The sequence below is a fragment of the Microcebus murinus genome, chromosome 11, assembly GCF_040939455.1.
Source record: "Microcebus murinus isolate Inina chromosome 11, M.murinus_Inina_mat1.0, whole genome shotgun sequence".
NCBI classification, from domain to species: Eukaryota; Metazoa; Chordata; class Mammalia; order Primates; family Cheirogaleidae; genus Microcebus; species Microcebus murinus.
The window spans coordinates 31,389,289-31,415,673 of record NC_134114.1 but is presented as its reverse complement, the minus strand read 5'-3'; the positions used below and the strand labels follow the sequence as shown (position 1 = coordinate 31,415,673).

Genomic DNA, 26,385 nt, shown 5'->3' with positions numbered 1-26,385 from the left:
AGTCTCCATAAATCCCACTTTATGAATGATCACTTGTGTCACCTATATGAAAATCCTAGTGAATGCATTAAATTCTTGGTTCACAGAAGTCAATGATGTTTTGAATTTAAATATATTGATCAGAAGGAAATTCCCTTATAATTTTATTATGAATTTAATCTATTGAAGTATTCTCTGTCTCATGCTAGTTTTCAAAAAGGATCCTCCTAAGACATGAAAATGAATTTAATTTGATAAATATTGCTTAGTATTTTCTTTGGCTTATTTGAGGGAATGTTATGGATATTGCAAGAGGGAGAGGAGTTGGGAAGGACAGAGGACTGGAAATTAACCACATTCTGCCTTGTTATTCTCCTAGGATCTCACGATTCCTTCAGCTTCTACATTGATGAAGCCTCTCCTGTAGGTCCTGAACAGCCAGAAACTGTCCAGAATTTTGTCTCTGTGTTTGGAACCGTGGCCAAAAAGCTCATGAGGAAATGGTTAGCCACTCAGACAATGAACTTTACTGGTCAGCTAGGAGCTGGAATTCGTTATTTTGATCTTCGAATTTCCACCAAGCCTAGAGATCCCGATAACGAACTCTACTTTGCTCATGGTTTGTTCAGTGCCAAAGTCAATGAAGGCCTTGAGGAGATCAATGCATTCCTCACAGATCACCATAAGGAGGTTGTATTCTTGGACTTCAACCATTTTTATGGGATGCAGAAATATCACCATGAAAAACTAGTGCAGATGCTGAAAGACATCTATGGAAACAAAATGTGCCCAGCGATTTTTGCCCAGGAAGTTAGTTTAAAGTACCTGTGGGAGAAGGACTATCAAGTGCTGGTCTTCTACCATAGTCCAGTGGCTCTGGAAGTGCCCTTTCTCTGGCCTGGGCAGATGATGCCAGCACCCTGGGCCAACACCACAGACCCTGAGAAACTGATCCAGTTTCTTCAGGCATCTATCACTGAGAGAAGAAAGAAGGGCTCGTTTTTCATATCTCAGGTGGTTCTGACCCCCAAAGCCAGCACTGTGGTCAAAGGGGTGGCAAGTGGCCTCAGAGAAACAATCACAGAAAGGTAAGTGTCCCTCAAATGTCAGGGGTAGAGCTCAAATGATTTTACTACAATTTATGGAGCTAGTAAGTGATGGAGCTAAAATTCATACCTATTGTGTATTTGTCTCCCAGGGCTTTTATAACATATTACCACCAACTGGGGTATCCTAAAACAATAAAAATATATTATCTCACAGTTCTGGAGGCCAAAAGTCTGAAATCAAGTTGTCAAAAGAGTTGGTTCCTACTATGGACTCTTAGGGAGAATCTGTTCTATGCTTCTCCTAGCGTCTGGTGATGGCTGACAATCCTTTGTGTGCCTTGGCTTGTAGACACATCACTTTGATCTCTGTTTCCTTTTTCAAATGGCATTCTCTTGTATGTCTTCGTCTTCTTCTTATAAGTATAGCAGTTGTATTGGATTCGGGCTTGCTCTAATCACCTCATCATCTTAGCTTGATTACTTCTGTAAGACACTATTTCCCAATCAGGTCACATTTACAAGTACTGAGGGTTGGGACTTTAACATATTGTTTTGTGGACACATATCCGTCCATGATACCATGTACTTTGACTTCATGTCTCATTCTCTTCCCATACCACTTCTTTTCACATTGTGTAGTGATTATAGATTACAAAGTATTTTTGCTACCATTTGCACAGTCTTTTTTTTAATTTTAGCATATTATGGGGGAACAAGTGTTAAGGTTACGTATATTGCCCATGCCCTCCCTCCCCCCTCGAGTAAGAGCTTCAGGAGTGTCCATCCCCTAAACGTTGCACATCTTACTCATTGTGGTTGTATATACCCATCCCCTCATTCCCCCTCCCACCTGCCCAACACCCGATAAATGTTATTCCTATATGTCCACTTAGTGCATAGTCTTTTTACATACTTAGTTCCATTTGATTTGCATAACAATCTAGGGAAGGAGATATTGTCTTAAAGATGTTTTTAAAAATGAGGTTCAGAAAAGTGAAATATTTTCTTTATGGCTTCTTCAGTGAATGATGAAACAGATACTCCAACTCCATTGGCAAGTCATATCCTATGTGCTTTACACTACTTATGCTGCCTTATAAGGAAGGGTTACCCTCCAGACAGTAGCCATTCCATTGTTCAAGCCCAGCCAAACTGTAGAGTGATGATTACCTGCAAGGTATAATTTGATCAATCACCGACTATCTCTCCAGTTCCTTTCCATGAGTGTCCACAACATGTCGAATTATACATAGTATTTATTCTTTTGAATTAAAATATTAAGCATATTAAGCAATGCAAACATCATCTGAAAAGAGAACACAAATCTTTATCAAACCTTTTATTTTTATCTTTAATTCATATTTTGAATTATGGTAAGGAGACAGAGCATGAATATTTGGCTTGGTGTCCAGATCTTTGTGGGGAAAGACAAGGAGATGAGGAGAAAAGATTTGGAGATGAAAATAGTGTGAGTAACTTTAGCATGTAGGGTGGAGATTGACAGGAGATGAAGCTTATAGTGGGGGCAAGAACTCATTTACATGAAACCTTTTAATGCCTACGGAGAACTTCATCCTGTGAGCAATGGGGAGCTGGATAATGAGCAATAGAGCGACTTGATTGGATCTGCATTTTAGGTCATAATTGATGCAGCCTGGAGGATAGGTGGAGTAGAGAGAGTGAGCAGTTAGAAGGTGTGTAGTATGAAACCTAAATGGAGTGAGAAAACATAGGAGGGGATAATTTGCAGACTGAAAATTAGGATGATTTGGCTAGTGAACTCTGTGTTATGAATAGGAAGAGTTAAGGATAAGTAGGATGGGTGATGAAGGCATTCACAGAGGGAGAACACAAAAGACACAGAGACTTGGAGAGGAAGTGGAGTAGACAAAATCAGAGTCATGCTGAACTTCAAGTGTCTGTAAGGCATCCAAGTAGACGAGATCAATTGAACATTAGGAGTAACACAGTCTTCCGATGGCTTCTTCCAGCTTCATCATTATGTTGTATAGTTCCATGCTTAGGAAAAAACTTATCCATATTACATGCCTTCTTTGCATTTTAGCCAAGAAACATACCCTGATTTTACCTGTGTAGGGACCAGCCTTTGAAGAAGCCAAGAAAAATAATTCATTCCAGGAATAAATGGCTGTCACTTTTCTCTCTTACAGGATTTAATGTAATTTAGTAGTTTGCAAGTCATAGTTGAACTGCTCTTTGGTTAACTGCACTCTAGTACACTACTACTAAAGTAGGATTTGTGGGGAAAAATCTAAGTAAGTTGGAAAACTGCTGAAAATTTTATTTTACGTAACTTTCCTAAAGATTCACAATGGATATTAGCATATAAAAGGCACTAAGCAGTATTTTAGTGAAAAAAATCCTATTTAAATTTAACTAATACAGTGTTTTCCAAACACTTAATTCTTTTTCAGATAACACTTATTAACGGTCCATGGAATTAATTTGGAAAAACTGTTCTCAGCCATCTGCTCTAATTCAGAACTTCTCACTTGCCTCTGGTTTATCTATCTGGAATAGTAGAGCTGCATCATTGAAAAGATGAAGAGAAGTGGGGAGAAAAAAGAATTTTAAAAAGCAGAAATGAAAACTATACATGTAAAATCAACTTTTAAGAATTTTCCAGTGGAGTTTAGTACCAGAAGTACTAAAAAGACCTTCTTTGGGGCCATTTTGAAAGCTGTATTCTGGCTATGGTGTTAATGTGAAGCTCAGGGTTTTTCATTTTGGTTTGGTTTTGAGTTTTCAACATACTCCAGCCTTCTGAATGGAGCCTATAGAAAAAGGTTATTGTCAGCCCTTGGGTCACACCTTGCAAAGGCAATTTACTTACCTCTAAAAGAGGCAGTGAAGGAGCACTTGACTCTGTCCGATCCTGTTGCCTTTCCCTTCTTACCAAATGATAAAGCCTGTGAAGTGGACAGATTCTGTATTGCCCTCTTGCCTTTTGTGCCAAAAGCCATTCATTCAGAAAGTCCTATGCTGGCACCAGAAGATGTAATGAGCTCTTCTGTGCTACCTAAGGATAAGTTACCAGGCAATTATAAGACCTCTCTGTGCCTTAAATATTTTCATCTGCGAAATTTGGAGTTTGGACTAGATTATCTCCAAGATCCATTCTAGTTTTAAAATCCTACAATTCTAAGATCATATATTTGACTAACTAGTTTATCTATAGTTTTTAAAATCATATCTAATATTTGGGTTAACAAAACTCAGAGCACATGAATTTAGAAAACAATGTTTGAAGTTGTGAGTGGCTTTCAGGGAAACTAAGTCCAGCCTGGATTTAGGTACTGTAGCTTTCAATCTGGCCATTGGTTCTAAATGCTGCAGATGCGTTTTCTACATTTCAGCAATGCCAAAAGACACAGATTTTTTCCCCCTAAATTTCTTAAAGACTTATTTTTAATTTATTTTTCAAACACCAGCTTTTACACCTCACTCCTACGGAATTCACACATTCTTAAAAAGAAGGTGTGCAACTTGAGTAAAGTCCCTTCCTAATTTGTAGAAGTTTATTAAATTATACAGTTTTTTTTAATTTAAAAAATGCAGTCATACCACCTGTCAGAATTTATAAGAAGCAATGCATCTTTGCAAGTAAACTGATGCTGAATAAAGTTAGATGATATTGATATAAGCCAACAATTTAGATAATGTGATAGTAACAATAATGTAATAATAATGAGCTATGTAAGTGTTCTTTAGTGGTTAGATACTTTGCTAACTGCTTCATGTACATTGCTTGATTTAACATTCACAAAATCTCCAAATGTAGGACTATTGCCATCCCAGCTTAAAGGTAAAGGAACTGAGCCTTGGAACTGTTAAGCAACTTACCTGATAACACAGTTAACAGAAAGTAGATTTAGGATTTAAATCCAAGTTTTTCCATTTGTTTGTTTATTCACAAAAGCAAGCATATTTGGAGGCCTATTTTGTTCTAGACACTGTACTTCAAGTGAGTGACCTCAGATATGGAGTCATAAAACCATCACACCACACTATCCCCCTGCTATTGGTGAGAATCCAAAGTAGTGACTGCGACTTTGTTTTCATTTTATTAAATGACAATATCTAGACCCAATTTGGCAGTATATTCAGTTGGACTAGGTTCAATTTAGTACTTATCTGTTGAACAGCTCCTGCGAGTAGGGCTCTGCATTAAGTGCTGTGAGGCATATTAAAATTGGTAAGATGCCATTGTTCCCATCAAGCATCAAGCAGATTTGAAAAGACAAGAACATGCATGACCTAAATACAAATTGGAGAAAAATCAGAGAATTAAAGATCAAGGTCTATGGTGACTTAGAGGAGAATGATACCTGGAAAGATTTTGGTTGGCTTTGAAGAAAACATAGCATTGTGATAGGAAAAGAAAGGTGAGAGTGGCTTCCCAGGCTGAGAAAAGAGCAAAAGCAAAGCATGGAGGTAGACTATCAAGAGAAGTCAGGGTTGGCCAGAGCAAACAGGTGCCAAGGAACATAGGAGATGAGTCTAGGAAAAATGAAGAGGAAGATTATGGGACTTGAAGCTTAATTCTATATGTATTAGGAAGATACTGAAAGAGACAAGTCAAAACTGGACCTCAGGAAACAAAACTGATCTAATTATGTAGCTGGAATAAGGAAGGGAGAGGCTGAAGATGGAGCCTCCAGTTCAAAGGGAAAAACAAAATAGCATGCCAGCAAGTGGTTGGGAAGAAAGAGAGGCAAAAGATGCTGACATAGTATGCCTTTAGCCCTGCTGACAGCCCTACCCCCCAGAATACCGGGGACACCATTTGCAGCATCATTCTATAGGAATGATATCTTGGGGAGTTGGAAATGGGCAGCCCTGCCCCCTTAGTCTCATGATCACAGAAGATCCTACCTTGAGTGTTAAGGTAGGATCTTCAAGATGTGGTTGTTATTACTCATCAATATCACCCAGCTGGGGAAGGAAGGAAGCTGCAGTTGTTGAGCCCATATTATGTGCCAGGCACTGTGCAAAACATATATGATTTGTATCTACTTAGTCCTCTCTACAGCCTTACAAACTAGCTATCATTAAATCTAATAGAGGTAGAAAATTGAGGCTGAAATATGTCCAGTACCTTACTCAAAAATCCCATATTAAATTAATCCCATAATGAATAAGCTAGGATAATTATATGGTCTATTAGACACCAAGTCCTATGCTTACCCTTGCAAATTACATAAAATTGATATTGTTTAGCTCTGGGTGTCAGTAATAGATTATCTGGCAGCTTGGAAAGCAGAGTCAGGTCTCAGGGTTTTGGAAGGTAGATTATGCTGGAGACGAGGTGGGCAAAGCTATGAAAAGAGAAGGTCTGGAGTGTGTGGCTTTGCCTCAAGAAAGCAAACCCAGGTAGGGTACCAGCATGGGGGCCCCAGGAAAACCCTGATAGAATAGTAGAAACAGGAAGGGAATTTAGAGATGACTGAATGCAAACCTCCTTGCCTTGTGCCTACTGTCCATTTGACCATTTTCCATTTAGTAAGGAAGTTGAGGCCCAGAGGAATGCTAACCAATTGCTTAAGAACACAGAGCTAACTGATAGCAGAAAAAGGATCAAAATCCAGGTTTCCTGATTGCCAGGCCAAAGGAGGGAGGGACACTTCAGGGAGGGATGAGGCCAGAGAATGAACAAGAAGGCCAGAAAGGATCAGAGAGCACAGGCTGCAGAGACTAACATGGAAAGGCAAGCCAGCTATCAGTCTGTGCTGTGCTTAACACAACATGGTACTCTGGAGCCTTACCTGAGGGGTTAGGGGTAAAGCCTGAGGACTGGGCCATGGATTTTATGTTGGGTCTACCTTCCCTGGGCGCTCACACTGGTGCTCTCTTTCTCTCTGGATCTCTCTCTCTCTCTCTCTCTCTCTCTCTCTCTCTCTCTCTCTCTCTCTCTCTCTCTCTCCATCATGAACCCAATTGAACCCAACAGACTCTCTCTTTTCCCTCCAATGGGGACACACCTGAGCTCACAACCCTTTTGTTGCCTAATTTTTCCTTTCCTTGCTTTCCAGCAGGTGTAGGTCTAATTTCTTACGAGTTTCTTGGCTACAGTGCCAGCCACCTTAGCAACTTTGAGGAGCCAAGAAAAGCATCACTGAGAGGCTGGGACTCAAAATGGTTCAAAGTCAGCTCTTGAGTGATGCAATAAAACACTGATCACCAGCTCTCTGGCCCCCTTCCTGTCCTGCACCCTGCCCCCAGGTAGGTCAGCCACCAGCAGAGCAGAGCAGCTGGCAGTGGAGATTCTATTCAGCAGAAGGGGAAAACTGTCTCCTCGGGCTACATATGCTCAACGAGAAATAACATCAAGGAGACTGGAAAGCTAGCATTAGAAAAATCATTGTTTACAAGAAGCTTTCATCATAAGATTCATTTATTTTCCTTTTATACATTGGAGGCTTAATTTGTACAACAGGTATTGTTCCCAATGTGTAGTTTAAGAAACAGAAGGTCAGAAAGGTTAAATAATTTGCTCAGGTGATGTTGTGAGCCAATGCTGGGATCAGTTCAGAATCTAGGTCTTTTGGACCACTAGAAAGGGGAATCTGGTTTGTAAATCAAAAGGAGGCTCCAGAAAGTAACCTTTTCCCCAGTGCAGAGCTTGGCAAACTGGAATGTGCTTATGGAGACTTTGTTAAAATGTGAATTCCTGGATGCCACCTCCAAAGATGCTGATTCAATAGTCTGTGGCTTGGATTTGCATATTTAACAGACTCCAAGGAGCCCCACTTGGAGTAGCATTGCTCATGTCTGCAGAAAAGCTGCAGCTCAACCATCCCCGCCAACAAATTATCCTCATTTTACTTAATCTGGAGAGCATGGACTCCAAGATTTATCAGTGCCCTCTCTTATAGGCTCAGTTAGTTCTTCTGTAAATCTAGGCTCTGACTCCTCTACCCATAGGGCTGCCAGATTTCAGTTCATATTTGCTTGTTCTGTTACTCAGGTAAAGCTGCCTATCAGTAATTTCCAAAAAATAGCCCTCTGCCATTAGCATCTTGTGCCCCAAGTCACTTAGCTTGATTCGAGGATTATTGTGCTGATAAGCATTGCCAAAGGCTCCTGTGAGGGATTTTTTGTTCCTTTGGGCTAGAAAGTACATCCTCATGGCAGGAACCTGAGTAATTCCAGATTTGGTGTCTCCCACTGAAACCAATTAACATTATAGGACTTTGCGTCCCAACTGCCTCCCCAGTGCTGATTTCAAACAGGAAAAAGAAGAGGAAGAAGGAGGAGGAAGAGAAGGAGGAAGAGGAAAATTCTGTAACAGCTTGCACTCGTAGGACTATGCTAGAGGAGTGATTTCAGTCTGGGTTCTCTGGAGTATGGTAGGAGAAAGGGCTATCTGTAAAGCTTTCTGTTTTAACAACTTTTGACCTAAGAATGTTTGAAACGAGGGGACATAAAAGCACTCTTTCTCCTTCATCCAGCTGCTGTTGTAAGATTAAAGAAGAAGAAAATACAGGCAGGTCACTTTCACTATCTGTTTCAGAGGTGTGAAAGACCAGAAAGTATATTATACTATTGGGAAGTCAGATATCCGTTCAGTGCCTGGTGTGTGTGTGTGTGTGTGTGTGTGTGTGTGTGTGTGTGTGTGTGTGTGTGTGTGTGTGAGAGAGAGAGAGAGAGAGAGAGAGAGAAAATACATGCACTTTTCTAAAAAAACATAGAAGACCAAAATTTGATACTGAGGCAAATCAAAGCATTGGTGATACCCTAGCCCAGGGATTGCCTACTGAAAATGCAAACTCTTCAAATTGAGCTACGTTGACAATCAACTTGACTTTCTTTCTCAGTGATCTTCAATTTCTCCCTATATCATTGGACAACTGTTAGAATCTCCCAAGTGGTGGAGAGAAGGGGTTAGGGGTGGGAAAGAAATACGAAAACAGAACTCTTTGTAAAAGAATTGCTGCTTCTTTACAATTTGTGAACATTCCAATGTCCTTCCCAAGGTTTCACAACTCATTCAGGGCACAAAGAAGCAGAAGATGGGATGACACAATATCATATTTTCAACTGAATTGCTTTGTTGTCCTTTTTGGCAGGAGGAGGAATATTTTTCTTGGGCTTGTTTGAATGGGTGCCCCTGGAGGCTTGTGTTCCAGACGTCCATGCTGAGCATACTTGATAGACAGATAGGCTCAGCTTTTGGCAACTGACCTACTATTTACCAAGGGTGACTCTGACAAATATAAATGGTTGGTTGAGTGAGCAGATATAAGCCAAATCCTCTCTGTCAAAAGATTAAAGGACATGGAGTTGCTGTAAGTGTGCCCTGCCTAACCAAATTGTTATATAAGTCTCTAGTAACTTAATAATCACACTCCAGGCAATGCCATTTCAGCTTTTAACTTATGATATCCTAATGAAAAAATGTATTCTTTCATAATATTTTCAATATAAAAATAACAAAAAAAGGCAGGAGACTTGAAACTTTCTCAGAATATCTGACCTTGGAAGATTTTAGAAGAAAATACTGTATGCATTGATAGCAGATGCTAATATTTGCCTTTGTTAATTCCAGCACAAATCTTTTGGCTTTTGTTCTATATGTCTGGGATTGTAGCCTATTTCTAATTAATTTATTTTAAAGTATAAAAATAATTAAACAAGAATAGCTAGAGACTTGTTTGTCATAATTGATTTTTTTTTCCAGAAATCACAAGTATAGCTTGAGTTTTTGCTTTAAAATATTCCTTCCACCCCCTCGTCACTTATTTCCCGGTGGCCTCAGCTGTTAAAAGGGGAAAAAAAAAGCTTACAAGTTGTTTCTGGGGCTGTGACATCCTATCTGGAAGGAGCGGTATGTGGCAGTGAGACAGTAATGTGTGATTTCATTAGCGAATGCTAAAAGCACAGGCTGCCCTTTGGAAATGGATGTGAGATCAGGCCAATATAAAACAGTCCAAATTCACTATGTAGCTGCTGCTTGACTGAATACTAAACAGAAAAGCTGTTGCCTACAGTATTTAGCTCAGGTTCAAAAATGAGAAAAGAAACAAGAAAACAAATAACACTATAGCTCTATCAAAAGCTATTATTAATTAATGTACATCTTACAGTTTTTATGGTCCCTTTTTGAAGAGTTTAACTCAGGTTGTCTGTTTTTCCAAATAAAATAACTTGTAAAAAGTAGCTTATAATTATTAGATTGTGGAGGAACTTGGTTGAGTGCATAGTTCAGCGTCATAGTTCAATCTGTTAACAGAGACCGTATGTCTGTGAATTCAGAAGAGACATGATGGATCGATTGCTAAGTAGCCTGGAAACTTAGTTTTATTCTTATCTCACTTTTACATTTACTAGTTAGTGTTTAAAGGGTTATTTAAGGAATTTGACTCTATTGCCATTCATAAGCTGAGCAGGCTGCCACAGACAATTCCAAGTGGTGGGACATGACAGAAGGAGAATTTCACACCCTTTGCACGCACCCACAACTCATTGCCACTATATGCTACCACTTCATTCATATGTTCACAGACCTAGCAGCCCCAAACAGGATGTGGCTGATACTTTCTTATTTCCAAGAAAAATGGAGAGAGTCCTTAATGTCAGGAACCATGAGCATTGACAGTTCCATGTCTCCTGTTATGGGCTGTATGTAGAAAGGCTGTTTCAATGTCCCACCATTTTCTACCCCAGCTGGCACAAGCTAGATTGAAAACCTGGATGTATTTGTGTATGTATGCATGCTGTTTCTTGAAATGGGTAATAGAAAAGTTTAACAATAAACATTAACCAGTTTCCTCTCCACACTTGTGAGAGGATGTTGCTTTCTTCCTACTCATGAAAGAAAGAAGAGTTTCCCGCAATGGGTTCTTATCTCCCAACTGAGGATAAAGATACCCCACATGCCACTTTCTCTCTTAAGTTCATGATTGTCCTAGGACAAACATTTACATTCTTTTAGTTTGCTCTGGACCTTACATTTTTCTATTATGTTTTCCTTGAAAGATTTCTTTGGCAGAGTATTTATAAAAGTTTGGGGTTTTTGTTTGTTTGTTTCCAACATTGTGTGGTTTATCTCTATGATATTTGGGGGCATTTGTACTTCTATGACTCTTTTTAAAACTTGAGATAGAGCTTATTTATGGTGGGGTAAGGAAGAGAAGAAAGTAATATAACTCATGTGGTGACTAGGGTGGTATTTATGGTATGACTTTAGAGAATTATAATTTCTCTTTTTCAAAGTAGACCAAAGTAGTGTTCCTCAGGGTCCCAGCACTCTTCAGGTTACCCAGGGACAGAGGTAAGAATCCATCCATTTATTGAGTCCGTGGCCAGTCACCTCAATCAACAAGAACTTGTTAAGAACATGCTGTAGGCTTAGAGTAGGGACCAGAAAAGCATAACGTATATACATAATATCCTATGAAATTTTGCCTCATGATCCTTGTTCTAGGGTTACAGGACAATTTCCTTGGAATATGAGATTTATATAAGAGACGCGAGTAAAGAATGGCACAAGCCATAGTTTGCAACCAAGTACTAACGTTTTGACCTGTGGATGATATATGTCATTGGTACTCAAAGGAAGGAAAGATGACAAAAGTAACTTCTCAGTATCTCAAGACAATAATATACTGACCTTTCCTGCATTTTACCTTTCTTCAAAACACTGTAATTTTATGATCAAATATTAGCAGCACATCTATTTTCTCTACTCAAATGTGATCTACTCTTGTGGTTATGCAATCATTGGCCATTGAAAATGGTAAAAAGCATCTTTACTGTGGTGGAAAATTGCTCTTGGTTTTGGGAACATTTCCAGACAGTAAGATTCAGACTTGGACAATGAGTGAGAGCTCTGTGGAGGTTTGAAAGACTCAGCCACAGACACACAACACTTTTTCTGCCTATTGGTGTTAGGGACAGATATATATAAGGGGGGAAGCAAAATCATTAGGTGAAAGGGCTGTCTTTCAACCACAAAATCTGGCAAGTTCTCTGAGAAAACTTGATAACTGCATGCTTTATATTTTACTTTAAAAATTCAAGGTGGAAAAATATGCTTTTAAATTTCACATTCTGTCCTGCACAGTTTATATGCCAAGCTATATTCCTTGATTATCAAAAGTACACATCAAGTGAAGTATATTCCTTCCCTTATTGAATTAACTTGACAACAAGGGAGCTATCGTTGGGACTTCTGAAAGACAGCTGAGAAGCAACCTTTTGACAAGTGTGGTTGGCCTTTGAGCTGTTTTTTTCTCTCTTCCTTCTCAGTTTTTTAGTGAGAAGGGACAATTTTATAGCAACTTGGCAAAACGATAGTGCAGGAAGTCCCAGCTGTTCTTGCCCCAGCTGTCTCTGAGATCTAATAATATAGGGTGGGAATAGCATATCTCCCTAAAGAGCACACACATTTTAAGTTGCTTTAATTTTGCTGCCAATTAGACTTTCAGGATGCCAAATGCATCTCCAGGCAACCTCTGTGGCAATTTCATATCCTTTGGTAAAGGAGCCTAAGGGAAAGGGTGATTTTAAAATGACAAAATAGCATGGAAAAATTTTACTCTTTCATTACCAAAGAAATATACATGTACTCATTTTTTCTTATGCAAACATGAAGAGACACAGGCATATTAACACTGATGGTAGTGAAGGATACTAAAGGGATTGGGAGTGAGAATTTTCATCCTAGAGCAGGGTTTCTCAGACTGAGCAATGGGACCAGGGCAATTGGGACCAGGTAATTCTTTGTTGTGGGACCTGTCTTTGTGCATCGTAAGATCTTCAACACCATTGCTGGCCTCTACTTATTGGATTCTACTAGCACCTTCCCCTCAATCATGACAGTAAAAAATGTCTCCAGACATTGCCAAATGCCCCACTTCCACCCCTAGGGGGGTTATAAAATTGCCCCTGGTTGGAAAACCACTGGCCTAGAGCTGCCACTGCAGCAAAGATCTTGTGATAGTGACTTACTTTTCCTTGAGCTCATTTTTTACAAGTTCAACAGATGATACCAAATACCCAGGCATCAGAGAAACATAAATATTTAATTATATGGCTTGTTTTCTGTTTAAACAAATATGACAAAGCTTATATATTTTTAGTGTCTGCTGACACCTGCATATTAGTCACCTTGAGGGATTTACTCATCTGTCCAAGTGATGCCGAAGCAATTTTAGGAATAATTTTAGTGGGAGGTAAGTCTTTATCTTTTCAAGGTGAATTGGTTTTTGAAACAACCTAAACTCATTCAGAGACAAGATTAGTAAAGAAGGTGGATGAGCAAAGCTTATGAATTCTGTTTGGAGTCAAAAATCAGAGTGGAACAATAATGAGATTGATTTTTCTTATGTGCCTCATGGACAGACACTGAAGTCAATTTCAATAGAAGAGTCATAAAAAGATTCTGAGTCATCCTGTCATCGATGGGATAAGTGAACAATCATCTCCATGGGTAGCAATTCTGAATTATGGCTCCCTTTCAGCTTTTAAGTTTTTGAGGTGTCAGTTATAAAAAATATCCCACAAATTTGGAGTCATAACTCATAAAATAATATAAGAGAAAATATTCTGGGTTCTTGAAAAAATGTTTTTCTTTAAATATATTTATTCTTATTTGTATTACTTGGATCACACAGTAGATATTTACAGAATGTTTACTGAGTGTGTGCAAGTGCCTGTGCTTCAGAATGATGAAGACATAGCCTCTGGACCTCAAGCTGGTTTCTCTAGAGAAGGAGAGACAGATTCATGAACAGTTTATTTCCACATAGTGTGGTAAGTTTTAAGAGAAATAGAAATCAGATGCTTACCTGGTTTCTCAACTCAGCACTGCCATATACTAACTATAATAACTGCATAAGCTAGAAAAAGTCACTTAATTTCACCTGCCTTCCATTTCCTTATCTGTAAAGCAAAGCCGTCAACAAGCTTTGTCCCATCTTCTAGCATCATTACCCTGATTCTATGGTAACAATGACAGTTTCTATGGACATATGTGTCACAGTGTTTTGTAAAGGAAATCTGATCATATGATATCTAAATACTAACCATTAGTATTATCTGAATCATTACCATCTGGGAAGAGATATCCAACTAGATGTTCATGAACACCAACTATTGAGAGATCTGACTTGCGTCTGGTAATTCATTACTGAAGATTGATCATAAACCAAATGAATTACTCTTTCTTCTTCCTGGACTATGCAGGACTATTATGAGCTTCATGTGGCCTTGGTTGACCAGTTGTTGTTGTATCCTGGGAAAATAGCATGCAGTGGAAAGTAAAATAAAATGTCTACATTTAAAACTTAACTCATAAATCCTTTGCAATTTAAATTATTGCATTGTTGTAAACAACAAGAGTGATATCCACAAACCTAGGTTAAATTTGTTTGACTTTCAGGGTGTCAGTTTCTGACTTCAACATTCTCCATTATAAAATGAAGACATTGGCTTAGAAATAATAAATTTTTAATAACTATAATAAATATATGTGTTCTTATTTTAGTTTTCCTAAATATGAATGATGAAGATATTTTCATTTCCATTTTACATATGGAAAAAATGAGGCTTCACAAAGTAAACCCATGCACCTAGCCTCACACAGCACCTGTGGCAGAGCTGGGATTCAAACATATGTCTGTGATTTTAGAGTCTGCGCTGCTTTTTTTCACCCCCTACACATCACTCCACTTTTTGAGTTGTCTCTGATGAAGATCTGAAATTATATGACTCTTTTCACAGTAACTCAAAGCAGTAATATGAAAGCATCACATATTTTCTAACTCCAAAGTGAAAGAGAAGAAAATGTTTATATCTACTTCCAAGTTCAAGAATTCGAAATGACAAACACAAAAGTCCTGGCAGATGAGTAGTTTTCCACATGTGAAAATGGCTTCCAAGGATTATCACTGATTCTTATCCAGAATATTTCTAAATTCCCAAAGCTTTAGGGATAGAGGAAAGGGTAATCCAAATTTCAGGTTATCTCTTTTGGTCAGTGTACTAACCTGACATCTAACATGCACGTAAGCGTGGTGTTCTGTTGGTGGCTTGCCCAAAATGCAGTTGCTTCCATTTGTAGCTTTTAACTTTCCTTTATGAGATCCTTGATGATTCTAGACTTTGTATATTAAAATAGTGACAAGTAGTTCAATATTAAAACAGTAAATTAAGTGAAATATTCATTTTTACTATATTGCCTCTGTATCATGTAGATTGTTTTTAATGTTGTGAGTTGCAGAGCAATAGATTCACAGATTAACCGTTAGCCTTGAGATGCAGCTTCTAGCAGAGTATGGCAAAGCAGGCTCTCCATTCATTTGCTCATCTTTCTTCCATCCTGAGAGTGAGTGAAGTAGGTTTCTCTTATTCATTCCATTCGTCACCTTGTTCACATCTCCAGTGTGGTTTAAATGGCCCAGAGCATTCACTCTAGACACAGAGCTGGGCTTGTCCTGACTCAACCATTTATGATTCTGTGATCTTAGGCAAGTTCCACAAACTCTCTGAGCTCTCAGTTTCTCGTCTGTAAAATAAAGATAAAAATATACCTGTCTCAGGGCTATTGTGAAACATAAAGTAACAGTCATACAAGGTATTTAGCTCCGTGCCTGAGACGTGATGAGTGATTAATAAATGTTGGCTTTCATTATTATTATTAACAACATTTTTTGTAAGGACATTCAATGGCATTCTGTTAAAATCAAAGAGCAAATAATCTTAGAGAAGCTAATTTCCTAGGAAGTGATTTCATTATTGGAAATAATTAAGTTTACTTTAAATAGAACCCTATTGCCATATAGTTTATCCTAATGATTTGGAGTTTTCAGTAGACGTGGACACAAATAACAACTCCATACATCTGTTGTCAGATGTTATATGGCCATTGCGACAGATATCTTGGGGTGTTGTGTTTCTCTAACACTAATGTTACAAATTTCTGTCATATTTATCATTATTTGGTCATAATTATTTTTAGAACTAAGCTTAAATCTGTTATGGTGATTCTGTACATTAGAGTTACCAGTTAGATGTTACCATTGTACCTACTTACTCAAGCTCACATAGTGGGCCTGGATCCCAATGTTATTGTGGTGTCAGGTCAGGTTGGAGAACACTGACTGACTACATGGTGAGCTACGTGAAGGCAGATAGTACCACCTCTTCAGTCTCGTATTCACTAAAAAGTTTCTAATGGCTCTTAAGTATTTTCTGAGTAGTTTTGGAGATAAGATATCATAGAACTTAATAAAAGAGAAATTGAGTTATATATTTCAAACAGAAAACAGTCTGGTATGTTTTAAGAAGTGAGAATTAATATCTAGCAAATGTATAATCAGCCTATGCCACCTGAAATTATGGCAATAAGAATTTTTTAATTGATAACAACATTTTTAAAATTTAACGTCTAGTATTTTTCTTACAGCTGTATTGCTTTATACCAAGGAGTGAAGATAAACCACAATTAGCAAATAGTTTCAATACCTGTCATTCAGGGAGCTGTTGACAGGTCAGGCTAGCTGGATAATGTTGACAAGGCACTATTCTGAGAAAAACATGTCATTGTCATTAGCCACATCTCCATTATTTAAATACATCAACCAACCCAGCAGATTCTGTCACAAGTAAGCATATGTCCATCTCAGGCCAAGCGTGTCTGCACACACATAGTTGTTATGATAAAACTGAGAATGGTTCATTGAGTTGCATCTAGGATCTCTCTCACGCTTGGTTACAATTCGGTGCTACTGGGGTAATTGTGCAGCTAATTCCAGCGGCTAATAGTGGGCCCCTGGGGTGTTTGAATACTCCACACCCCCATAAGGCACTTCCTGTTTGCTGTGCAGTTTACAACAGCCCTCTGGGAGGCACGGCCCAGTGAGCCTTTCCCGCTTTGGCCCCATCAGCAGAGAGATGGGAAGGGAGAAACCTGTCTCCCCTCTTTGGGGGTCACTTCACCAGGAAGTTTTGCTAAGTGTTCATAGGATGTGTTCCAGTAAATATTAAAAACAAAGTGTATGTTCAGTCATGATATTCTATAAACTGGATTATATGTAAACTGGATTAAAATGAGAGGCCATTTTCATTTTTTAAAATAGGGATCAGCATATTTTGGGAATTACCAATATCCCCAATAATAAAACATTTAATATTTGTATTAATTAAAGAGCAATGAATAAAATGATCCAAAAATCAGTAATAATAATAGCATCTGACAGTTGATTGTGCCTGTGCTCTTAGATCTGCACACACAAATTCACTTGCCCAAAGTCACCTTGCTAATTTTTACTTAGAATCAAAATTCTCCTGCAATTGTGCTATTTTTTCTTCTCCACTTACATGAAGCCAACTTTCAGTAATAGCATTCACCATTGTAGTAAATTTCTCAGGGACATCAAGATGCTCAGGGTGTTTTTTGTTGTTGTTGTTTTTTTGAAGAAGTAATTGGGTAGGAAAGATGAATGGCCTGTTTGTGCAAACAACCATTTTATATGAGTTAAAATTTAAGCCAAAGGAGGCCATTTGACATGTAAAGGAAAACGATAGATTTGTGGTAAAATAAATCATCCCTGATGTGTGATAAGCAGAAGTTATTTTCTTCTTCTCTTAATATCATCCTCATCTTTCCCAGACTTCAGCCTGACCAACACTCCCCTGTGCCCACTCTTCACAGAACCAGAATTACGTTACATGTATTTTTGTGACTAGGGCAGCTTGGATGAAGTAGAAGACATCATTTGGTGAATGAGGGCAATGCAAATATGTTTATTTCTTTTAAATGTATACAGCTGATGTCAAAGCAATGACAGAAAAATCCCTAGGTATAGTGTTCAGCTCCCCCAGCTGATATTGAGGTCCCCTCTAGGAATAACAGGGAAAGGACTTAGATAAAGCATACCAGGACATTGATGGTCATGGCAGCTGAGTTCACAAGAAGAGTGGGCCTTAGGTTCAAGCAATGCATGGAGGTTAGATTATGATGTTATGGTTATTATTTCAGACAAGTGCCTTATTGCCTGGAAAGATAATTATGCAAGCTGAAAAGTGTTCTAGAGTGCATCATCCTCATTCTGGCTGGAAAAGTGTTGTTTTAGGTGGCTTATGGTTCTTTGTAGTTCTATGCATTTTAAAATATCATCTCTAAAGACAGAAGAATCATTTGCATCAGATTATCCAGATGTCAGATTAGGAGCAGTAATATGTAGAGCTCCATAGTATTTTCTGTCTGTCATAGAGCTAAGAAACTATGTGCTTCCATACTCTTGGTAGACTGAAGCCTGGTATCAGGCCAGCATTAGAGAAGGAAAGGAATGGTGGTACACTGAGGTTGATCTTGGAATAAATTCAAACACAGTTGGGGTATCAGAAGCTTGATGTGCATCTGTATTTTGATGGGAATTTTTTATTTAGTCATAGGGAACTGCATGTACCTGGAGGTAAGAGAAAACACACAGCGCTTTAGGGGAAACTGAAAGTGGTTCTGTGTGCTGTAACATAGCATTTGGGAGTAGAGCAAGAGATTAGTCTAGAGGAAGAAAAATGGTACATATTATGAAGGGCCTTCCTTGTATTTCATGCTAAGAAATCTGAGAGCTTTCCTGAGAAGAGTGAAAACTAATTAAAGGGTTTTGTGCAGGAAAGTAATATGATTAGATTTGGATTTAGACAAACCACTCTCTGTGCAGTAGAGGGAATGAGTTTGAGTGAGACAATACTACAGGGAGGGAAACCAGAAAGGAGTTACCAGACCAAAATTTCCAATGTAGGGTCTTTATCTTTGCTCCCCAGAATCTGGGTACATAATAGGTAGTCAATATGTTTGTTATTGCTTGAGACTATGGTAAGTAATTTAGATAGCATGTGACTATCAACTAAATCGAGGTGTGGAAATTAAATTAAAACAAATGGACAAAGATTCTAAATATATCAATGAGGTAGAATCTACAGGAGTTTGACAATTGACTTGTTGTAGGGAGCAGTGAGGGAAAAAGGAGTCACAATAAGAACAGATTTCTAGCTCAGGTCATTTGTAATGCCATTCACTGAGTTCCAAAACAGTGGATGTAGAGCAGGTTGAGGGAGGGAAGATGACCGCTTGCTTTGAATATGTAGACTCTGAGAGGTTTGCAGGACATTCACGTCCTGATGATCATAAGCCATCCTGAATAGAGTCGTCTAATTTGCTAAGGACCAGAGAGTGTGGTCTGAGCTACAAAAGTAGTTTGAGGGGTTGCCACTCAGATGGAGATTAAAGCTATGGGAGTGATGGGATCATCCAGAGAGGAAATGAGAATCCAGAAACAAGTGGGCGGAACTCTGACAACCATTAACATTTTAGGCTTGGGCAGAAGAACAGTAATTGCAGAAAAACCATGAAGGGGTCAAAGGTTGGAGGAAAATAGGAAAAGGGTGGAAGGAGTATGGATTCTTAGAAGCCAGAGGAAAATATTACAAGAAAAAGGGGAACATATTCTAGATACTGAAGACATAAAGACAAAAGAAACATAGTTTTTCTCTGGAGAAGTTCAAATTCTAGTGAGGGAAAAGACAACTAAGTAGATAATTCAGAGCCATTAATATTCACAGTAGAGAAATAAGGTATTACTGGAGTTCATACAAAAAGTCTTTATCAATCTCTTCACTCCTAAGTCTTCAACTAGAACAAACTCAGAAGTAGAAGAATCCTGAACTATTGCTTACCCCGTGAGTGGCTTCATAACACAGCATTAAGTCTACATTTTACCTGATAATTTGTTTATTATCTGTCTCCCTTCAATAAAGTTGAAACTCCACAAAGGCACAGACTTTTTTCTCTTTTGCTCACTCTGTGCTTCCAGTGCCTAGAACAATTCCTGACGTATAGTAGATGCTCAATAAATATTTGTTGAATGAACAAAATGCCAGTCATACATTTAGACCAGGTGTATACTGACCTCAGGCCATATCCTAGAAAATCCTACTTATGTAAATAACTCCTCATATGAAAATCTTAAAGAGCGAGATTTTCACTAAGGAATTTGCCCTTCAAATAAGTCCAACTCTGGGAAGTATTCTACAGCCAGTGATGACATAATGGGCCTTTCTTCTCATTAACTCCACTCATTTAGAACTCTTCTAGAAAATTACCTGAAACTTAAAAAAATAAAACAAAAACAAAACAAAACAAAAAGCTCAGCTCCAAGAAAATACTTTTTAAAAAAACCATTTGTGCTGTTTTAAGTTCCCTGTAAAAACCATTTTTCAGCTGTCAAGAGTTGTTCAGATGCATGCTTGTTTTTACTTGGATAACTCAAAGACTGCTGGATCTTAAAAATTTCAGACTCTACTAGTGCAAAATTCTGAATAGAGAAAGGTAGTTTATGTAACAGTTTGCTACCATTATCCTAACCAAGTACATTAAGAAAAACATGCAGAGATACAAGGCTGGGCTAATCATTATTCATTCATTTTCCAAGCACCTGTTTTTTTGCCAGAATTTGCTAATTAATTTAAAGTTAAATAAGATATTGTCCTTGCCCTCATGAACCCAGGAATTTCCAGAAAAACTTCATAGATAAAGTGAGTTTTAATCTGAGAATTAAAATCTGTAGAAATTTGCCAGGTGTATCTGGGAAAAATGAACTTTTGAGACAGAAGGAATACTATATGCAAGTCACAGGAGGTATGAAATAGGCAAAGATGTTCATGTGCAAGATGCATAAGGTGTTTAATGGGTCTTGAACCTAAGTTCATTTGAGGGAGAGCCAGATGAAGAATAAAGAGGTTTTTAAGAGAGGTCATATGATGGGGTCTCTTGCATGCTGAGTTTCAACTGATAAAGGAGATATCATTGTTTATTATTTCAAATATGTATTTTCATGGGAAGAATGTATCTGTAGCTACATTCCATACTGAGACAAGTTTTAGTTAAATTCATTCATTAGAATTCTCAACAGCTGTCCATTGTTAATTAGAGGCCATGTCCGGCTTGGTTAGCCCACTTAACACCATGGTAGACAAATAACATCAAAAGGACCTATTTCTGAAATGAAATAGTCAATGTGAAACTTAATAGTCACATGCCAGATATTGCAATTATTTTACTTTTCCCCAAAAAAATGTTTTCTTAAAAAAATAAATGGCACATTCTCACATATTAAGATTAAGTATGAAAGGTCTAATTTCCTTAAATACTAAGTTTGACAGTTGATATCTCTGACATTTCACTTTGACACTTCCTGTTTTATTTTTATTGTGAAGGTACATCTTCATTCTTTCAAATGCACAATTTGACTTGTGATTATCTTTCATGTTTTTTAAAGCAATTTTTGTGAATCATGGATAAGTCAAAAATTCATGTTATTTTTTAATCTACATTCTATCATGGACCCAATGCTGCACAGACAGCTTGAAATATCAATGAAGTGTTTGGGAAGGATGTGGCTAATGAACACACAGAACATTGATGGTTTGAGAAGTTCCCTTCTAGTGATTTTAATATTGAAAATGAGCCTTGTGGGTGACCTGAGATCAAGGTGGATAATGATGAGCTGAAAACTGTAATGGAAGTGAATCCATCTCAGCCTGTGCATGAATTAGCAGCAAGGTTTGACGTTATTACTCCAGCAATATTGGACCATTTGAAACAAATGGGCAAGGTAAAGAAGCTGGATAGATGAGTACCACATGAATTAAACAAAGGTCAGAAGATAAATTGTCTTGAAGCTTGCCTTTCTTTGCTATCACAACATAAAGGCAAACTATTTCTACACTGTAATGTTACCTGTGATGAAAAATGGATGCTTTGTGACAATTACAAGCATTCAGCACAGTAGCTGGATGAAGACAAAGTGCTAAAACACAATCCAAAAATGAATATTCGTCAAAAAAAGCTAGTGGTGTCTGCTTGGTGGTCCTGCACTGGTATTAACCACTATAGTTTCATGAAGCATGGTCAATCGATTACAGCAGATGTCTACTGCAACCAAATGGACAAAATGATGAGGATGCTTATGATGAAGCAGCCAACAGTGGTCAATAGAAACAGGCCAATCCTCTTGCAAGACAACACTCAACCACATGTTGCACAAACAATGCTACTCAAATGACAGAGGCTGGACTTGGAAACCCTCTGTCATCCAACGTGTTCACCAGACCTGCATTAACTGATTACCACTACTTCCAGGTTTTAGACCACTTCTTTCAAGGAAAAATATTCAATTCTCAAGAAGATGTGGAAAACACCTTTCATGATTTCATTGCCACTTACTCTCCAAGCTTCTTCGCTGCTGGCATAAACAAGCTACTGTTAAGATGACAAAATTGTTGATTGTTTAGGTGCATACTTTGATTAATTGTACTGCTTCTTGTTTGAGATATAATAAACTAAACTTTTGATTCAAAATCCGGCATTTCATATTTACTGACCTAATATTTCAAAGTGGAAAAAAATTAAGTGTGGAATTGATGAATATGAAGTAACTTAAAAATAATATAAGCTAGACTTAGCATCTTAAGACCAAGATCTGTTTGGTCCTTGAAGTGCAACAGGCAGTAGTATTATCATTAACAGTGCTTATGCACTGAATGAATGAATAAGCAATCTACTACTCTGGCACCAGTGTGAGGCATAAAATTTGAGAACTGGGAGAGATCTTAATCACTTTCCTTCATTTTAAAGATATAAAAACTGAAGGCCACCAGCCAAGGAGCAGTTTAGCGAACTTGGACCCAAATTCTAGGGCTTTGAGCTCTCAGCCCAGTGGATCCTTTCTGCTATATGTCATCTTTTATGACTCTGTTACCATTTGAAGTACCCTTGTTCTACTACAAGCCCAAAGTGGGGAGAGAGGTGAGAGCCCTATATTCACTCCTTGTAAGCATTGTACTCTACCATGTGCTCAGACCCTGTGCCAGGTCTGGGAATGAAATGATGGACAAAAGGAAACAGGATACATACTAGCCTGAATCTCCCACTCCAATGGGAATAGACATTATTGTGAAACTAATGAAGTCACATTGATGTGAAATGACAAGCTGTGGAGAGAGGTAAGTGGGGAAGTTTTGTGGTCCAATGAAAGCACAGAGGAGAAAGACCTAGTGAGTCAGGGTATCTTCTACCTTTATTGTTTATTTTTTAAAAAATCTAAGAAATCCAAAGATTAGAGCAAATTTGCCTTTAAAAAAGTATCTGCACTCAGGATTTGGAGTCTCTTTGATAATTTATGAAACATATCATCACCAAATTTAACGCTTTTTCCAGTCCTTGCCACAAACAATAAGTTATGGCTTGGTGATTTTTGCCAACTATAATACCAGAAATCAACTTTTTTTGTAGAGTTTTCACTGAAGCTGGTGGTAAAGGCATACAATTATCAAAACAAGGTAAGAAGTATGCTTATGTTACCAGTCTCAGATTCCACAAACAAAAAAAACAAACAACAAAGACCCAAAAAGAAATTTAACAAATAAGAGACTTTGTTTGTGCAATGTATTTATCAGACTTTAAGAAATAATTTTCTGGGGAAAATAATTTTGTCTATAATTACTCTACTTCACAGAGCTCTTTTGGACTTTTCTCACACTAAGTGTTCTAGGGTGGGTGCCCAGGAAAATTTTTTTGACTTTTTCTTTGGACAGAATTGAACCTGATTTTTCTGATTCATATTTTATCTTCAGATCACTCTAGTGTATTCCTTTAAGCATGATTAAAGAAAGATGAAATTTATATGTAATTACTCAATTCTCCAAAGCCTTGTAAAGAGTCTTTCCAATGAAATACATCTATACTCTAAGAAGAAAGAATTCCATGAAAATTTATAGTATCCTCTGTATAATAGAGATAGGATCTAATATCCTAAAAGTATTTCCCCTATTCTTATAGCTTCAGATGGACGAGAAGGAAAAATTGGATAAAAAGAGCAAGTGAAGAGAAAGAAAGTCAAAGAGGGATGGGAAGTGTAGTAGATATGGGGTCAGATGGTGAAAATTGTAGCAAGCTTCTGCTACACTCTCAGTCACTTCCTTATGAGTTCTACTGTAGGTCTTGCTTAAATCAAATGTGCTTTATTCATTTTCAATGAGAAAACAGAGAGAAGTGACTAAAAGCATAAAAGAATTGAATCCTTAAAGAGAGGATAAAGGAAGAGAGCCTAAACCAGGTTTAGGATATTTCTGGTGCCATGATTTCTAGGATTCTCACTGTGGAAATGACCTTGAGTATTTTACAGCAAGGGTAGCCAAACAGCATCTTGCAAAACTGCACACTGAGCTGCAAAATTTTGATCAATGTATAGAATTTATTTAGGCTTTGTTTTGAAAATAAAGAAAGCAGAATGTCCCTGATGTTTACTACTAATCTACATGAAGAAGACTAGATATAGCAGATAGCCTAGAGGAGAATGATTGGCTTTTCAAGCTCCTTGATACTTTAAAGTTAAAAATGTTTTATATGGAACAGCTAAAAATCTCACATGAGAGAGAGCTGTGTGTGTGTTATAGTGTCCTGTGACACAAGAGACAGTGGAAACTTCCAGCATCATAGCTATCAGTGGGGTCTTTATCAACTTAAACATTTTGTAGTCATCCATAGATATTAGCCCAGATGAGCAGATTGAACACAGTAATTGAGCACAGTGAAGAGCTGCCTATAGTTTTCTTCAACAAAATGTTGCAGAAGCACTAAGGGAAAAACCCTGCATGTTTACTGGGACATTCCAGAACTTTGCCTTGGGAGTTTATGGGTACAGTTATGTCAGAAAGCAGAGTAACCACAGTGCTAAAGGACAACCAAGGGACTACTGCTCTGTAACTATAGGATGATTTATAGATACTGTGATGCATTTGATTGTGTTGTAATAATTAATGACTAAGTTATTGGAGTCTATAAATCTCAAGTATGCAGAAAAAAATTCTAGCATTCTGATGTGTTATTTAAACCTCCAAAGTACAAGAACCACTGCTTTAAAGTCTTGGGCCATTTCACTTGGGGAAAAGGTGGGATGCTTTGGCAACCCCTTGCCTCCACTCCACATCCTGCATGAAGTGGGATGTTCTCTAGTTGCTACAGTTTAAAGGAGCATTGATTTCTCAGTAATAATGTCCTTTTAACACAATCTGGGGAAGAATTTAGCAAAACGGAAGTCTGAATAACTTCATACTCTTTTCCCAACAAGAGTAATTGACTGTCTCAGAATGTGAGAGAAGTTATTCCCCCAAGAGTAACAGCCCTCCTTAGGAGCTGTTTGATGATCATATGGCATTTTTCATCCTCACATAACACTTGAACTTCTGATTATTTCTTTCTTCCTAAAGCAATGTTTAGCATCCTAACAGCCTCTAATGAGCCCATCCAACCTTTTAAAAAATAAATCTTGCTTTGGAAACAACAGAAAAAAACATGAAAGCAATTTTCTGACCACTTAAACAACTACTGTCTAAGAACTGGGGTCTTTGTGTTGTATATGGTTGCATATACAGAACTGGTAACATTTAGATGGCTGAAATCTTTCTAATGCTTTCCACTAACAGTAATTATTTGTTGATGGATATTGGTAATAAATCATAAAAAGATGAATAAACCACATTATGATCATCTACAAATTTTAAATTATATGTTTCAGATCCTACTACTGGATAATTGGAGCAGCTACTTGGGTGTGTGATTATTATTTGATCTTGTTAGACCCTACTACTTCTCATCACTCTTGGCAGACTTTCTAGAGCTCAGTACTGTATTTCTATATTTTCTCTGAAAGAAATGGCTTGTTCTCATTCCAAGGCAGTTTGAAATTCTTTCTCCTTTGCTAGGTATTCATGGATTAACCATAGGTATTGTTCCCCGACAAGATCAAGACCCAATCTTAGTAAGCCTGCATTATTGAAACTGCCAGGCACCCAATGTAGTGAACATCACATCTGGCCCAATGCTCTTGAGATCTAAAACAAAACAAAACAAAACAAAAAATCTCAGTAAATTACTCTATGTGTAAGTCATCATTTTATGTGATGATAATGAAATTTTCTGGGGGGAAAAAGTCTGTTTCTAAAGTTGGAAGACCTTTTATTATTATATTTGCAAAAGTCACTTTGTCTCATTAATTAAGTAAGCTAGAATATTCCATATTTACACTACAAAAAGTTACCAGGAGTTGCTGAAATTTATTTCTGGTTCCCCTCAGGAACTCATAATCCTCTTCTCATTTTCGTGACATTCGATTTAAAGATACAAAAGAAAATGAGTTTCTGACAGGATTTCTTAGCTATATTATGATTACTTCTTTTCATCCTCCTAACTTATCTGTATTTTAAGATGATGGTTCATTGGAGTCCATTTGGAACCTCTATTAGATCACAATATCTCACAAGCAATGCT

General features: G+C 37.7%; 1 protein-coding gene across 1 annotated transcript in view; it reads left to right on the top strand.

Annotated features, from left to right (window-relative positions):
- Positions 1 to 26,385, top strand: part of PLCXD3 (phosphatidylinositol specific phospholipase C X domain containing 3) — a 146,372-nt gene that overhangs the window by 94,927 nt on the left and 25,060 nt on the right. The window contains exon 2 of the mRNA XM_012777777.3: positions 359 to 1,067. Within this exon, the coding sequence (XP_012633231.1) occupies positions 359 to 1,067 (709 nt within the window). The remainder of the gene's footprint in view (positions 1 to 358; positions 1,068 to 26,385) is intronic.